This window comes from Nerophis ophidion, linkage group LG05, assembly GCF_033978795.1.
Source record: "Nerophis ophidion isolate RoL-2023_Sa linkage group LG05, RoL_Noph_v1.0, whole genome shotgun sequence".
In the NCBI taxonomy this organism is placed as follows: domain Eukaryota; kingdom Metazoa; phylum Chordata; class Actinopteri; order Syngnathiformes; family Syngnathidae; genus Nerophis; species Nerophis ophidion.
The window spans coordinates 60,972,158-60,989,953 of NC_084615.1; the positions used below are offsets into that span (position 1 = coordinate 60,972,158).

Genomic DNA, 17,796 nt, shown 5'->3' on the forward strand with positions numbered 1-17,796 from the left:
GAAAAGAAAGTTTAGGGGGTTCCAGCCCCATAAAAAAGGCCTATCGACACCACGCAACTCAGACCTACTTCCTGTTCCTGTCTATGGCGCAAAGTCTTCTGGGTATTATAGTATAGGAATAGTGGTACATAGTATATAAACATTTGGTAACCCACTGGCTTCCTCACATCCTAGTTTAAATGCAATTATATGTTCAAGCTTTATTTATCCAGAGTAAAATAATTAAGATCAGATTTTCATTTGGAATTCCAACCTGTCTAAGAGGCAACATTTACAGTTAAAGATGTTGAAGTGTGATGATAATCTGTCAGTGTCTTTCCTCTACTAACAAAAAATAGCACTATAAATTGCTCTCAACAGTTCACACATGCTCTTAAAGTGCAGGAGTAAATGTGTTGGAAAATAAATGAATGTCTAAGATGGACAAACACAGAGCATGTAGAATGTGTGCAACTTATGGAAGAGCGCAGACACCACCAACTTTGGTGGTTTATTTCGGTAAATATAATCAATTATTACAGCTATACTACTGTAACATCCTAAAATCCCACTTATCCGTTCTATGGTTGTCTTCACATTTTCCTTCTTTTTCATAAGAAAAAGGAAAACACAGGTGGAGGTGACTTTTTCGATGCTGATTAAACACATATATCTTGCGAACCCTCAGCAAACCTCGTTCAACGGCAGTTTCATCTCAAAGTTTAGAGGAGTACTTTTCCAGAAGATTTCGACTGATCTTCAAATTGTGCAACTTCGCAGCCCCTTTGATTGTGTGTTTACATTTTACGTTGTGAAAATGCCTTCTGTAAACAAGGCCGTCAAGCTTGCATGGAAGATCCAGTTTTAAGATGTTTCCACCATTCATGAATAAAAAAAAAGGTACAGGGTCAAAACATTCTCTCTGACCCATAATCCATCCCTGACATCTGTTATCCTCTCAATGTAGTGCGGCAATTAAGCCAGCACTCTTCTCAGTGCTATTTGGTGAACCCATTAGTAGCATTTGTGTCAGTCATCAGCTGTTTACTTGGCTCGTGTGTGCAACTCTAACCCGTTCTACTAAAACTTCCACAGGTACCGCATGTACAGAAAGAGTCAGACAACGGGTTTCCCGTCACTCATCACCATTTTCTCTGCTCCAAACTACCTGGATGTCTATAATAACAAAGGTAACACTAGCATTATGATACTGGCATTCATTTTGTGCAACAAACAACTACAAATGGATTAGATCGATAAAAAAACAAAAACATAATGATTACACAAAGTGTCTGTGTGTTTCCAGCGGCGGTGCTGAAATATGAGAACAACGTCATGAACATCCGTCAGTTCAATTGCTCTCCTCACCCATACTGGCTGCCTAACTTCATGGATGTCTTCACCTGGTCGCTACCTTTTGTGGGGGAAAAGGGTACCATGCACCACACACACTTTGCAATGACGCTATTTTCATTGACTGAATTAGGGTGGGAACAGTTCTTAATTACTTTGCAAATGTCTTCGGTCTCCCCTAGCTACCTTCTTTTAATGTCTTTTTTCATAGCAGTGATTTTGCCCGAGAAATGCTTTTACACGGAATGACATAAACAACAAAAGGTGACACAAATAAACGATTACAAGAACTGGAAAACGACTCTACCATATCCGGGATTGACAGGAATGCAGTTCTAATGTGATGTTAATGTACAAACGTAAAATAGCAATTTAATGTGTGTTGCACAAAGACATTAAATATTTGAAAGCAATTCGGTCCATCAACTACAAATCCTACCTTCTGCTTCAACACATGAAAAACATTTGTAACAAAACATTGCTTTTAAGTTGCTTCCGCAAGCCAGTAGGGATGGGTATCGTTTACATTTTAACCTCCGATATTAGAACCCAATCGGTACTTTCGAAATGATGCGGTGCTAAAATAGCCCTCTACATTCTCTCTTTGGTTTGGATGTACATCATTTTTTTTGTAATGTACATTTGTTTATTTATTTGAATTAAGACATTGCATATTCATCAATAAAGAGCAACAATGTAAATATGCCAATGTTAGCACAATAGCTCATTTTCATCCATTGTCCTAAGGCAGGTTAATACAGTAAACATTCTACAGGTCATGATACAAAAAAATACATGAATCACAAGACATTACATATTACAAGCAAACCATAAGCACAGACCATTGACAAAAAATGAAACAATGAACAAAAAAACAAGTGAATAATATAATTGTGCGTGAACGTCTGATTAGTTTTCCACCAGTGTTTCAGAGCAGTTTTGAATGTTAAGTTAAAACATCTGCGGTCCCCTCCAAGTTTTCTCATTGTTATGCCATTGGGTCGAGTTTTTTCTTGCCCTGATCTGGGATCTGAGCCGAGGATGTTGTTGTGGCTTGTGCAGCCCTTTGAGACACTCGTGATTTAGGGCTATATAAGTAAACAGTGATTGATTGATTGATATTTAATCTTAAAAAATGGCTAGCCTGTGCTTTCAAGGATAGAGACTGGGGGTGTTCACACCTTAGTTGGATTGTGTTCTTTACCAGGTGCTTGGTTAGGACTGTATTAACTTGTGTATCCTCATTTGAGGAGATATTTATTTGGATAGCTTCCAATTAGGAGAACATATCAGTCATTGCTACGCTGACACCAGATTACTTATAGTACGTTAAAAATCTATATTAGTGAACCAGCCAGGACATCCTAGTCTTGTTATTTACTTCAAGACATGATGACTCAGCTTCTTTAGCTTCTACACTGAAAATTATTTTCCACTTTCCCAGATTAAAAATGGTATTTCTAAAAATGCCCTAACTAGTTTTAAGAGCTATTTGCTTATTTTTAGTCATTGACTTTACATCACAATTTTAATTTTAGCATGATATATTTTCCATAGACTAGTTTAAAAAGGTTCAATTTGAAAAAAAAAAAAAATTCAAATAAGATTTTTGGGTTTTCACCACATAGGAAATCTTCTTTAAATATTCTGCAACATCACGAGTATGTTTAATTTAAGAATTGTAATTCGAATCACGCTTGTTTTAGAATAAAATAAGTATTTATATTTTAAAAGTCTAGATATGGAAATCCTAATTTAGGATATCCTATGAAGTAAATGAACTTGTAGCATGGACAAATAATTTCAGTAGTTTTTAATATATATATTTTTCCCTAAAATCTAGTCTTTGTATCTTATAAATTTGTCAGCTCATTTTTGCAGTGTAACCGTGACTCTGTTCCTTCAGTTTCTTCCAAGTCGAAGGTGTACATGAAGTGACTATGTAATCTAACGACTGTAATGCCTTTTCAGGGAAGTGTCTAAACATAGCAGACAATTCATTCAGCTTCTCCTTTAGCAGTTTCTTGGAAAATATTCAGTGCCGCGATCAAACTACCTATTTACATTAACTAGAGTTTAGTTTACAAAATGATAATGTTTGATAGAATAACGTATTTATTTGTTTTTGGAATTGTTCACCTAGTGACAGAAATGCTGGTCAATGTCTTGAGTATCTGCTCTGATGATGAGCTCATGAACGATGGCGATGAGATCTATGACGGTAAGGAACACTCTTATTGGTGGTATTACACATCACATTCATGACTACTGTGCATGTATTTTAGCATTCACAGTAGTTTTGAGGTTGTTTTTTTTTGTTTATTGTCTCATTTGCAGCCAGTGCAGCAGCAGCCAGGAAGGAAGTGATTAAGAACAAGATTCGTGCCATCGGGAAGATGGCTAAAATGTTTTCGGTTCTACGGTGAGTTGACCTGTGATCATTAAAAGCACTTTGTAAAGGCCTATAGAAATATTTTGCAGTCGCTTTTTTTTTTTTTTTGAAAACTCCCCCAAAAAAACAGGACCATTCCAAGGCTGGAAAATTATTTAGTGTAGCTTGTCCTGTGATTGTTTTATTTGATACATTATAAATTCTAATGTCTACCAAAATATTTTCAGATACGCTGGTCAACATTAGATTTGTATATTGTAATACCTGCTCAGTGGCCTTGTGGTTAGAGTGTCCGCCCTGAGATCGGTAGGTCGTGAGTTCAAACCCTGGTCGATTCATACCAAAGACTATAAAAATGGGACCTATTACCTCCCTGCTTGGCATCAAGCATCAAGGGTTAGAATTGGGGGTTAAATTACCAATATGGTTCCCGAACGCGACTGCCGCTCCTGCTCACTGCTCCCCTCACCTCCCAGGTGGTAAACAATGGGATGGATGAATTGCAGCGGGTAATTTCACCACACCTAGTGTGTGTGTGACTATCAGTGGTATTTTAAATGTTTAATTTTTTAAATAATATCAATGACTAAGTGACTCTGCTACATGTTGCCAAACCATTTGACAATGACTTGGTAGAACGGTTTTGCAACATGTAGCAGGGCCAGTTAGTCATTGTTATTTCAAAAGTTAAAGTACCACTGATAGTTTCCACCCCCTAGGAGGTGAGGGGAGGAGTGAGCAGCAGCGGTGGCCGCGCTCGGGATGCTAGCAACCTGTGTGGATACATTGTGATAACATGGTAACATTTTTTGCTTCAACAAACAGGCATTTGAGCACTCTTTGAAAAAAAAAAGGAACATTGAGAAAAAAAAATGAACATTTATTTTTATGATCCTGTGCCGGATCATAGTTTAATTTGGGTTATGAGTCACTCGTGGTTTAAGTTCTGTTTCGGCACCCCTGTTTTGTGTTTTCTTGGTTCTCATGAGTGCTGATTGTTTTCGCCTGCATCTGATTAGTGTTCAGGATGCTCACCTGTTACTGGGCACTAATCAGAGAGCTATTTAGTCGGATGCAGTCAGTCTGGTGCTTTTGTTTGCTTAACGTAACTGTTACATTTGTCCCTTGTGTTCCTTAACCTCAGTGTTGCCTTATGCCTTCCCTGTGTGTAGCTATTCTGTTAACTTTCCTTGTCCTAGGCACGCTCACCTTGTGTTTGCTTGTTTTGTTCGTTTCTGTTTTTGTGTATGATTTATGCAAATAAATAATTTGTCCTATAATAATTTGTACCATGAATTGATTAACGTGGACCCCGACTTAAACAAGTTGAAAAACTTATTCGGGTGTTACCATTTAGTGGTCAATTGTACGGAATATGTACTGAACTGTGGAATCTACTAACAAAAGTATCAATCAATCATTAAATCAATCCCACCTGCACGCTATCTCTGGAGTTCCTGCTGTCCTCGCCGAAAGAACAATCGGCATCATCATGCCTCCTCGCCAGCGATCACGTTACAATTTATATCAGCAAAAAGTGCTGTTTCCATGCTCCTGATTGTCTCCCCGTCCTGCAACACAGCGCAGCGTTTAAACAAGAGGAACAGCAAGTCAAGCGTTCAAAACATTTTATTTGGATGTAATTTTTTAAAATATTGTATAAAAAATGCAAAAGTGATATTTTGACGCGAACATTAATGTTTTAATGACGCCGATTTCAGCGTTTTCGCGGAAATGTCACATGCCTGAATAAACGTTTGCTTAAGTGCAAAATTGGATGCTGGATCCCACATAAAATAATAATAATAACGATAAAGAAAATATTAATGGCAATAATAATAATAATAATAATAATAAAGAATCCTTGAGGCACATGTGACATCAATTCGAATGAAAAAGTTTTGTGCAAGTTAAAAGCAAATGTTGCCATGTTATTCCACTATTCCATTATGTGGTATGCAGTGAAATGTAGCCCAGGAGCATTTTTGTGTCTAACAATGTTACCAATAATTAAGAAATAGAAACAATCAAGGAGCTTCAAAGGTAATTGAATAAAAAATTGCAACACTGTGACCGTACAGCAGAAGAAATTGAAGCCTTGTTATTGCATGTCCCTGATAACTTGTATTTTTTTATTTTATGGTTTTTGACTTCTGCTTTGTTTTCTCTTGCTACTTTCTTGGAATGACTGCATTAACAAACAGTGCGGGCAGATGTGCTCATCTTCTTACCCACTTTTTATTTCTCTGTCTGTCTCCACACACATACACACTTACTCCCAGGGAGGAGAGCGAGAACGTGTTGACCCTGAAGGGACTGACCCCTACAGGTATGCTGCCAAGCGGAGTGTTGTCAGGGGGCAAACAGACTCTGCAGAGCGGTAAGTGTTTTACTTAGTGGCAAACAAGCACACACACAGATGTTTGACTTTCAAACCTAACCTCCAAGTCACACAAAAACCACAAAGCACTTGAAGCACATGCTTAGTCTCACATTTGCATCGTTTTGTTGCCTTTACTCCCCTCCTAAACTGCTGTTTATCTCCTGTCATCCGTGCGCCCCATGGACTCATTCCCTCCTTCCACCTCTCTTCACTGGCGCTGAGGATACTAACAGCCTGCTGGTTGTGTATGTGTGTGCGTGGGTGTGTGAAAGAGAGGAAAGCGTGGCATTACAGAAGAGAGCGAAAGAGACAATGTGTGAGTCAGACAAAGCTGCTGCTAACACCAGGTGCTATCTAACCTGCCTTGGCCTCAGTGTTGCTGTGCAGGCCTCACATGGATTACGCCTGAAACATGCTTTCCAATCAGGGAGTCTTATTCTGCCAACAGGGTTATTCTTTAGCCTTTATGTTGACGTGTATCTGCACAGAAGCATGTTTCAGCCTTCACTCGTTTTTTCTCCTTCACCTCTTTTCTCTTCTCTCGGAATCTGTCACCCCTTTCTTGCTGCCTCCTCTTTCTCTCTGTCTGACCATCCTTCAGCTACCATTGAGGCCATAGAAGCCATCGAGACAGTTAAGGATGACGAAGGTAAAACCACTCATTTCACAGTGTGTGTGTGTGTGTGTGTGTGTGTGTGTGTGTGTGTGTGTGTGTGTGTGTGTGCGTGCGTGCGTGCGTGTGTGTGTGAGAGAGATAGCATGGCTGCACTCTTGGCCACCCATGCTCATAAGGTCAAAGATTCTCCTTACCCACAATGCACAGAGCTTTTCTAACTGCATCAACCGATATCCAACGCCTGCTGAAGTCATCGTATTATTCTTACATACTGTATGTACGCTTCATTTTCTTCCTATTGGTGAAAAAAAAAAACAGAACTACAGTACACCTACTCTACCTGCACACTTGCTTATCATACTGTATCATCACTTTTTTTGCACACTAACACAAAAGAGGAGTGAACGCTGATGTTAATCTGATCCCTTGTTGTCAATTACATATGTTAAAAGGTGAACATGCATGTCATCAATCTGTTTCCTGGTTTCAGTTACCTTAAAAGGGTTTAGTAACATTACGAAAGAAATGACAGTGAATGTATTTTTTTAATGCTTTCTTGTCAGGAAGTGTTGGTGCCGAAGCACAAGATGCAGAGATGGTAGGCTTGTTGCAGGAAGACATGACTTTAAAGGCTGACTGAAATGAGATTTTCTTATTCAAACGTGGATAGCAGGTCCATTCTATGTGTCATACGTGATCATTTCGCAATATTGCCATATTTTTGCTGAAAGGATTTAGTAGAGAACATCGACGATAAAGTTCGCAACTTTTGGTAGTTGATAAAAAAGCCTTGCCTGTACCGGAAGTAGCAGACGATGTGCGCGTGACGTCACGGGTTGTAGGGCTCCTCACATCCTCACATTGTTTACAATCATGGCCACCAGCAGCGAGAGCGATTCGGACCGAGAAAGCGACCATTTCCCCATTAATATGAGCTGGGATGGAAAATTTGTGGGTGAGGATAGTGAAAATGAAGGACTAGAAAAAAAATTAAAAAATTAAAAAAAAGACAGGGCAGTGGGAGCGATTCAGATGTTATTAGACACATTTACGAGGATAATTCTGGAAAATCCCTTATCTGCTTATTGTGTTACTAGTGTTGTAGTGAGATTATACCGTCATACCTGAAATTTGGAGGGGTGTGGCCACTGGTGTGGTGACCGCCAGTGTCTCTGAGGGAAGCCACAGAGCAGGCAAGAGAGTCGCAGCTGCCTCTTTGACATGTCTACGGTAAGAGCAGACTTATTACCACAATTATCTCACCAAAACCTGCCGGTTGACATGTGGATGGGAACCATGTTTGCTTGACCGTTCTGTTCCATAGTAAAGCTTCACCTTCGGGAACGTAAACAAGCAAACACCAGTTGTGTTTGTGTTGCTAAAGGCAGCTGCAATACACCGCTTCCCACCTACATCTTTCTTCTTTGACATCTCCATTATTAATTGAACAAATTGCAAAAGATTCAGCAACACGGATGTTCAGAATACTGTGTAATTATGCGATTAAAGCAGAGTACTTATAGCTGGGATCGGGCTGGAAAAAAATGTCCGCTACAATAAGAGACATCACGCGCACGCGTCATCATACCGACGTTTTCAACAGGATACTTTGCACGAAATTTAAAATTGCAATTTAGTAAACGAAAAAGGCCGTATTGGCATGTGTTGCAATGTTAAGATTTCATCAGTGATTTATAAACTCTCAGACTGCATGGAGTGGGTTTCAGTAGGCCTTTAATGTCCCAAAAATGCAGAGAAAAAAACGAAAGAGGTACCAGGCAAACTGGAGACAGCTAACAGGATACAAGAGACGAGGAACTAGGGAGAACTCGAGACAGCAAACAGTCCACAGCATACTATACTCCAGCCCTGACAGGAGGGCGAGGCAGGTCTAAACAGTAGCCTGATGGGCAATTGCGACCATGTGTGCCAGACTGCAAATCGGGTACAGGTGAGGGAAACAAGCGCTCAGGGAGACATGCAGGAAAAGGAACCAAAATAAGAACGCTGACAGGAAATGAAACACAAACACAGAGGAAAAACCAAACATAACCAAACTGTCAGTGACAAGCCTGACAATTCTAACTTGTAAAGAAACGTAAATAAAAGTCAGCAGACAGCGGAGCCTTTGAGAGCTCCTCTATTTCGCCCATTAACCCAATAAAAAAACACCAACAATATTCCATTTGCATTTTGTGACTTGACTATTAATCAAGAATTAGTTATATTGTTATTATAAGCGCTAATGCAGTCAAACTATTTATAGCGGCGCCGATCACAAACTTGTGTGCCTTTATTGACATTATCGAGTGGTAAGCTGTTTTCCCGCTTCTTTGCTCATGAACAATTATTCCAGATCATAAATCATGTCTCTTTTACCTTGATATCCGAAGGATGAGAATGTATTACGACAAGTTGGTACACTTTGAAAGCCAATTAAGACCCGGATGTGGCAAGGGCGACACGAAGACGCTTCGTTTGCATGTAAACCCAGGTTCGAACGCAAAGTCACCTGACATTTTCCGTTGTGCTGGCCCCTGTAGACGTTTGCCTTACCACATAATACACTAACTGGTATGTCAGCTGTCCTGAGGAAATCAGCTGTTCGACAATTCTGGACGTTTAAAATGCTGTGATTCTATGAAGATCAAACAACACTACATACCCATCTGACCAATAAAAACAATAATTAAGTTTTTAAGTTTATCCATCGGCTTCTGAAAGTGTCAATCAAACACGGTGGGAGAGCATTTTCACTTTGTGCTGGTAGGACTGCAGAGACTTACGCGTAATAGCTGTTAATCGAAAACTGGGTTGCTCGACTATTTTTATTCAGTATTTTCATTTTACAAATTCTGATGTTAAATATGTCCAGTAACAGTCTTTTGTTTTGTTGTGTGACATACAGTACATGGTTGTCATTAGACATCAACAATATGCTTGTGTTAATGGATTATAATGTATTTGTAACCTTAAAAAAAGAGGACAAACCAGCAAACAGATCGAGGTCATGTATTGTATTAAATGTTGTGTTGTATTTTGTATAAACAAGTTTGGTGATTTTGTGCACGCTTCACTTAACTGTAATGTTTAGCTTCGATCAAACCCTTATTCCAAAATTGATGACAGACGGCAATGATTCGCATGTGAGGTTTTCAGCTTTTACTGAACTTCACAATTAATTCTGAATGTAATGCCTGCAACAAAACAGTCACATTTGAAGACAGTCACAATAGACAAATAGGAATGTGTGAAACAAACAATTAGGCTCATCTTTGTAGATAGTACTCACTCAGTTACAAACCAGGATAGGATTTTTTTTTTTTTCAATGTCTATGTAGGCAAATCATCAAAACATTTTAGCAATCCAGAAAAGTATTTTGGCTCCTGCCCTGCACTCAAAGATAGCATGGGTAGTATTAATTGGCTATCAAACACAACACATCTGAGTCTCAATTAAAAGTATTGACTCATTGCAGTGTGTCCTACTTTTGTTGCCGTAGTCAGTCCTTTGCCATTAAGTTGGATGTGCCAGTCTTGTCTTTTGTTGAGACCTACAACTTAAACTTAGACAAACTTTAATGATCCACAAGGGGAAATTGTTCCACACAGTAGCTCAGTTACAAAGGATGGAAAATGTAAGGATTGAAAGGATAATGCAGGTATAAAGTACACTAAAACTGTACCGTAGTAGCAATATAAAATATAGCGTACATGTCATATTTACATAGTATATATACAGTATATGATAAATACTAATATATTTATATACAATATATATATATATATATATATATATATATATATATATATATAAACAATGTATTTATACTGTAAGTATTGTACAGTCTTTATTACAAACCAGTTTTTTTAATTGTAATGTGTATCATAGTTGTAATTTTGATTGCTAAATTTGGATGTGCTGAAATTGCCTAGTGAAAGTGCTGATGCTAAACAGTAGTATGTATATAAATGATAGCCAATGTAAATTAGCATTGACCTTGCGCATTTTGAAAAGTACAGCCTTACTTTAGAGCACTTTTTATCAAGCATGCTTGCTTTGTTAGTATAAAAAATTGCAACAATAACTGGAGGTGGTCTGATACAAATAAACCAGTTTGTCCCTGAAGTGTTTGATCCTGTGCCGACTCTGCAACCCAATGTGGCATTACGTGCAACAAAGGTCCTTTTTTATTTTACCTGAATCAGTACTTGGCGGTACTAAAATAATTTGTTTAGTACCTTTAAAAGTACCCAATCCTGTACTCATCTCTTTTGTTGTCACATGAAACTTATATACTGTTGTACTTCTATGTCGATTCCCTTTGAACCCAGTAGAGATTTCAAAGAAGTGAAAATGTGTTCTATACCAAACTAAACTTTACTGCTTAATGGAAACACGGTTAAAGATGCACACTGACTGCTTTAGAAAATGATAGTTAAGAATGAAAGTAAAATAAGTAATTTTTTTCAATGGTCACTATCTTTGACAGCCACATGGTATTATGGGTAACTTAAATACTGTAGGTAAGCCCTAATCAGCCCATTCTTTACAAACCTGTAGAAAAAATGGGTTTAACATTTTGATCTATGACTTTAAATACTCAAAGTAAGTAACAGTATCTTCAGTTCCCAAGAAAATGGGCTTACTGGAATGTTTTTGGGGTATCAAATTCTAAATGTGTGATTGTGTTATAATTGAGCACAAATTAATATGGATGGAAACATCATTGCATTCTCCTTTTACAAAAAGCTGTACACAACCTTTTTGGAATTAGGATTTGTCTGTTTGTGCATATTTAGTAATCTGTGTGTGGCTTACCTGATGTACAGTCCATAATTTGTTTAGGCAAATAAATTATGGGTATGGCTTGTTATTGTGTTTGTGTGAGTGTGTGTTTGATAATCTATTAGCTCAGTATTAGATGTACAATGTCAAGCAGAATATTTGTGGGTGGCTGCATGTTTGTTGAAAGTAGCGTAACAATGGTTGTTCAAAAGTAATGTTTCCTTTACGATATGTGTTATGTACAATATGTTGTTTTTCTATTTGCCACTGTGGACCTTTCAATCAAAACCGGGCCACTGAAGAAACTGATAAAATAAGGAACTATAAAATAATGTATATTACGTCTCAACAATTGGAATAAACAAAAATAAACACATTTTTTGCCAATAGTCAACCATCAAAGATGTTGACTATGTTAACTGTGAGGGTACAAAAGTGGTTTGCAAATAACGATTATTTAATAGTCCAAAAGTCATCAATTATTTTTGACAAATTTAAATCGGCTGTACACGTTTGAGTTTGAAGTTTAAGTGTTATAGTAAAACTGTTATAGTAAATTCAATTTTAACAAAAGAAAGATAAATGACTGCGAAACAAATGGCTTTACCTTCTTATACAAAGTATAGAACCACAGTGAAAAATAAATCAACAGACTCTTAGGGTGTAAGATGTCCTTTACACATGACATTCAGTGCAAAAAGTGGGCACACCCTAAAACAGGGGTGCCCGTTAGGTCGATTGCAAGCTACCGGTCGATCGCAGAAGGTGTGTCAGTCAACCGCCAGCCAGGCATTTAAAAATTAGTCCTAAAAATTAGCGATCATCAACCTTCACTATGACATTACTTTCGTCACTTGATTGACACCCGAGGACCTTGTGAGATGACGCTGGCTGCAGCAAAAAACACTGACTAGAACGCGAGAAACACCTTTTATTTTAAAAGACTCTCGTGGCGCACCTGCTGTCAAAAGCCTAAACACCGACTGCACAGTTCCTGTCTTCACAATAAAAGTGCTGCTCTATCTTGCCTGTGCTAACAAAATAAGAGTCTCAGAAAGCTAGCAAGCTAGCAAGCTACGGAGTTTGCCGTCAATGTTTTTCTTGTAAAGTGTATACAAATGAATATAAAAGCTCGACAAATAAGATGCCAAAAACCAACCACTTTTATGTGGTATTGGACTTTTTTTCTCCCCTACAATGTAAATTCGAAAATGGGGAAGTTATCAGCACTACTGTGAATCGTGTCTGATTCCAATCAATGCAAGTCATCAGAATCAGGTAATACACCAACTTGTATTTTTGTCTTCATGAAAGAAAGGAATGTATATGTTATGGTTCGAGTTTTTTTTTCAAACATGCATACAATTACAAAATAATACATGTGATAAGCATGCTTGTATTTTGATTAAGCTCCTTTAACATGTTAACAAAAAATGTCAGTTTCATAAATAAATAAACATTAGATATAAGTATAAACATAAATACATATACATATAAGTATAATATATATGAAATAATATATATATATATATATATATATATATATATATATATATATATATATATATATATATATATATATATATATATATATATATGAAGAAGATCACTGAAAAAGTGTGGGCATCCCTGACCTAAAAAAAATGAGACTGTAAACATGAACATTCCTGGCGGTTGATCATTAAAATGTTATTATTTTGTATTAAAAAATAACTTTTGTCAATTGATTTTTATGATTAGACTTTTAGTAGGGCTTAGTGAGATTACTAGATCGTGTTAATCTTAGTTCATTTATTTAGTCTCTGTATGTCAAATAAATAACAACACACACTAGTTTTGAAAACAAAATGAATGATTACTTCTGTAGAGCTCTGCTTTGTTTATTACACACTCTCTCTTAGGGGCTTTTGACTACAGATCTACTGATCAGTGGTTAGGTCGCCCAGCTAATCCTGGCTCAGCATTGAGAACAACAGATAAACACTGCCTGATGTTTGTAGATATTGGTGTTAGAACATGCGCAGTGTGACAGAATTCCGTTTATCCAAACCCAAAACCACAAGCAGAAAATCTGGACCGAATGATGGCATTGCCCTTACCCGAGTGCAACGACAGCATGGGAAAGTTGAGTTTATTCGTTAAGTCGGACTGGCATTCAGTAAAAGGCTTCTATCGAGAGTTTTGACACAAATATTTTTACTGAACGCATAACTAAACACTAACTGTGTGCATCTATGTGTGTGTGTTTTTGTCGCTGTTTGTTTTCACAGCCATTCGAGGTTTCTCCCCGCAGCATCGGATCAGCAGTTTCGAGGAGGCCAAAGGTCTGGACAGGATCAACGAGCGAATGCCGCCGCGGCGTGACGCCGTCAACAGTGTGGGCCTGTCTATGGGTCGCATGAATATGGGAGAACCCAATGGGACCGATAGCAACAGCAATATACAGTGATGGATGCGCACTGTCATGCCCAAGACACAGTTTAATGCAGTTACAACACTGGTACTTATACCTGTACATAGACATACTCTATAAGCAAATACATCACACACAAATGCAGTATTTCCAACACTGGCTTCACACACAGACAGGCACAGAGAGGGTCGTGATTATCTACCCCTTCTCCTTGCTCTACCTAAAAGGCATGAGTGTGGCCGGACTTCACAACAAAAGGCCGATTTAGATAACTCTGACTCCTACGTTACCCGAAGAAAGAGGAAATAACCTCACTCCCTGTGCAGAGCAGGAGGAGCTACTATTCACTGTGCATGTTGGAGATCCACAGTGGGTTGACCGTGTCAGCGTCATGTGGATGTGGAACGTGTCATGCTGACAAAGGAGTGGGTAAGGTCAGAGTGTGGCCATCAGGGACATAAATAGATTCTTTTTCCTGTTTGCATCCAAAAGCCAGAAGTGAGATATGCTTTAACAATGTCCTCGCCCGTTTTATTTGAGACATGTGCTGGAAAAATGCGACGCGAGGGGTGGCTGTTTCTCCTACAGGGATGTGCGAAGATCATCACAGCTGCAGACTGATCTGAGCCCTGGTGTTTTAATATAGGAGGAGATCATGTTTGCTGTCGGAGCACAACACCTCCACCTGATGAAAGAGTAGAGGCCCAGTCATCCCCACTGGCCTCAGGCTAACTAGGCCTCAAACTAGGCTTGTCTCTCCTGAGCCTACTTAGAACGTTTGCATTGCACACCTGATGCAAGATGCAGTGTAGCAGAAACAGAATGCTTTATTTATGCGAGTGTGAACGAGCTTGAAATACGACGTCATACTAAGTTACACATCCCTCCTGTTAGAACAAATCAATCTCTGGTCTAAGAAGTAGGCAATTATATTTTACAGAGGAAATGGACTCTTCCGCTGCCAAGACAAGAAGACATCAGAAGAGCGGTTTCTTTGTGAAGCATTTATATTAACGCATCGGTGCATGCAGAGTTAAGTTAATTGATAAAAATGTGAATTATATTTGTGCTCTATGTGTTTCACTATAGTAGAATTTTTTTTCCTGGTTTTCTGGCTGACATAAATGAGCGGAGGAATTATGAATTATTTATTTTGTACATAATGTTAATTTGCTTTTTTTGTATTCATTTTGTTTCCTTCTTGATTATTTTCAACGCCTACTTCCTGTTTCTTTCGGCACTGTACAGAACAACAATACGCTTCGACTGAGAAGTGTCAAGTCCACGTTCAATACTTCTTTGTCAATGTACAGGAGGTGCTTTTTAACGACAAATATGAGTAATAACTACAAACTAGTATCGAATGACCACCGCTACTGTATATCAGAGGCAAAAGACATTCAGGCATACGAAAGCATGATCGCATGGTAAAAAAAAAACACAAAAAAAACGCAGTTCAAAGCAAAAAGCAGCAAGACACATTTTGACCGGATAAGGCAGTTGTTTTGCTGTCACCATTTAAATGAAAAAAAACTAAACGATTCCTCTTGTTATTTGATATTTATGGCTCTATTATGTTTATTATGAACATTATTATTAATATTTAAGCTCTCTCTCTGCTAGTTGCTATTCATGTTGCGTTGCTCCTTGGTTGATCTTGTTGTGCTTCTTTGGGAGAGGTGAACCCCCCATGGCATAGCGACTGTGTCATGGTTTTCTCTCTCTCCCCTTCTCTCTTTCTTTCTCTCTCTCTCTCTCTATTGCAACTCCCCAGTCACTAACACTGTAAGCATGCCCCATGGGACAATCCACTTTTTTTACTCTTGAATAAAATATGCATGAACCTTTGGTATCCATACTGGGCCTTTATTTACTGGATGAATCGCATACACGTCCTAATGTCGCAAAGAACTGATTGTTTTTCAATTATATTAGAACTGGTCGGTACTGTTAATAACAGTCATTTAGTCTTGTATTACATTCAGTTCCTAGTTGTGCAAGTGTAACATTGGTGATTCTGCACAGTACAGTCCTGAAAACATCGGGCTTGAACCAAGGTTCACAAATGTCCACAAACCAAGAACAGTATTAGTCAATGAGTCAACTCATTGTCCAGCACTTCCTCTGTAAGTGAAGTTTACAAAACATACTATAGCACTAGCCATTATCTCTTACACTCCCTCTTTTAAACCTCACTCTCATATCTGGGTCACTGCACTCACTATTGTGACAGTGGTCGATCAGGATTTATCATTGTTTTGTGATTGTTGTGGCCAGAAATGCCTAAATTCGCAGCAGCTTTTTCCAAAAGGTGCAGCAAAAGTTAAAAGCGTATTTTTTCAATAACATTGAATCAACTTGTGATTTCATGATTTTTTAACGGAAAAGGGGTTAGTGCGTCTGCCTCAAAATACGAGACTCCTGCGTTCGATTCCTGAGCTTGGGGTATTTCTGTGTGGAGTTTGCATGTTCTCCCTGTGACTGCGTGGGTTCCCTCCAGGTACTCCGGCTTCCTCCCTCCTCCAAAGACATGCACCTGGGGATTGGTTGATTGGCAACACTAAATTGGCTCTAGTATGTGAATGTTGTCTGTCTATATGTGTTTGCTCTGCGATGAAGTTGCGACCTGTCCAAGGTGTACCCCGCCTTCTGCCCAAGTGCAGCTGGGATAGGCTGCAGCACCCCCTGCTACCCCGTGAGGACGTGGACCCCGACTTAAACAAGTTGAAAAACTTATTTGGGTGTTACCATTTAGTGGTCAATTGTACGGAATATGTACTGAACTGTGAAATCTACTAATAAAAGTTTCAATCAATCAATCAATCAAAGGAATAAGCGGTAGGAAATGGATGGATGGAGGGTGTTCCTTGGAACTTTAACCTCAAATTGGACAGGATTTTAACAAAAATTGGAAAATAAATTTTGGACTCTAAGCCGCTACTTTTTCCCCACGCTTTGAACCTAAAACCCCAGAGTGTTGATTAATGTTTATATACTACATTACCGGAAAGGCTAAGCAAAATAAAGAGATGATTATTTTTTTTACACTTTGCTGTAACTGCTTCATCTATACAGAAACAAACATAAATTATCATTAGACGGTTTGATTTGATTGGTAAAAACGATGGTCATTGGCCAAAATGTGAGGTGTATCTGCGGGGATTGGACAAAGTTGTAAAGCCACACATAATTGACAAGGATTTGTTGAATTTGCGTGAATTTGCGTGATCGCAAATTCTAGGAGGGACAGGCCAAAGGTCCACATCTCTCAGCAGAAGCTGTTCTTGGCTATCACTTGGCAACTCGAAGTTGCAGCTCCTTCCACAGATTTTCTATGAGCTATTCCATTACACAGTCTTAACGTGCTCCGCTGTGAACGGGACTCTTGCTGCTGTGTTGGATCTGCTTTGGACTGGATTCTTGCGGCTGTGTTGGATCCATTATGGATTGAACTTTCACACTATCATGTTAGACCCGCTCGACATCCATTGCTTTCGTCCTCTCCAAGGTTCTCATAGTCATCATTGTCACCGACGTCCCACTGGGTCATCATTTTCACCGACGTCCCACTGTGTGTGAGTTTTCCTTGCCCTTATGTGGGCCTACCGAGGATGTTGTAGTGGTTTGTGCAGCCCTTTGAGACACTAGTTATTTAGGGCTATATAAGAAAACATTGATTGATTGATTGATTGATTGATTGATTCTCTTCGAGCCACTGTTTTGTTGCCTTGGCCATATATGTTTTAGACCAGTGGTCCCAACCTCCGGGCCGCGGCCCCGTGGCCCGATTGTTACCGGGCAGCAGAATAATTTTTATTCATTTTTATTTTAAAAAAAAAAGAAATATATCTATATCTATATATATATATAT

The 17,796-nt window shown here is 38.7% G+C and overlaps 1 protein-coding gene across 3 annotated transcripts in view; it reads left to right on the forward strand.

Moving 5' to 3' along the window:
• The window catches only part of LOC133553455 (protein phosphatase 3 catalytic subunit alpha-like), a 93,235-nt gene extending 77,452 nt beyond the window's left edge, over nucleotides 1-15,783 (forward strand). For 2 of the 3 annotated variants that reach the window (XM_061901673.1, XM_061901671.1), the window contains exons 8-14: nucleotides 1,075-1,169; nucleotides 1,286-1,411; nucleotides 3,476-3,553; nucleotides 3,670-3,754; nucleotides 6,007-6,104; nucleotides 6,709-6,756; nucleotides 13,783-15,783. In XM_061901673.1, coding sequence (XP_061757657.1) covers nucleotides 1,075-1,169; nucleotides 1,286-1,411; nucleotides 3,476-3,553; nucleotides 3,670-3,754; nucleotides 6,007-6,104; nucleotides 6,709-6,756; nucleotides 13,783-13,961 — 709 coding nt within the window. In that variant the 3' untranslated portion in view covers nucleotides 13,962-15,783. The remainder of the gene's footprint in view (nucleotides 1-1,074; nucleotides 1,170-1,285; nucleotides 1,412-3,475; nucleotides 3,554-3,669; nucleotides 3,755-6,006; nucleotides 6,105-6,708; nucleotides 6,757-13,782) is intronic. The other variant, XM_061901672.1, reaches the window with a different exon arrangement.
• Nucleotides 15,784-17,796: the final 2,013 nt, after the last annotated feature.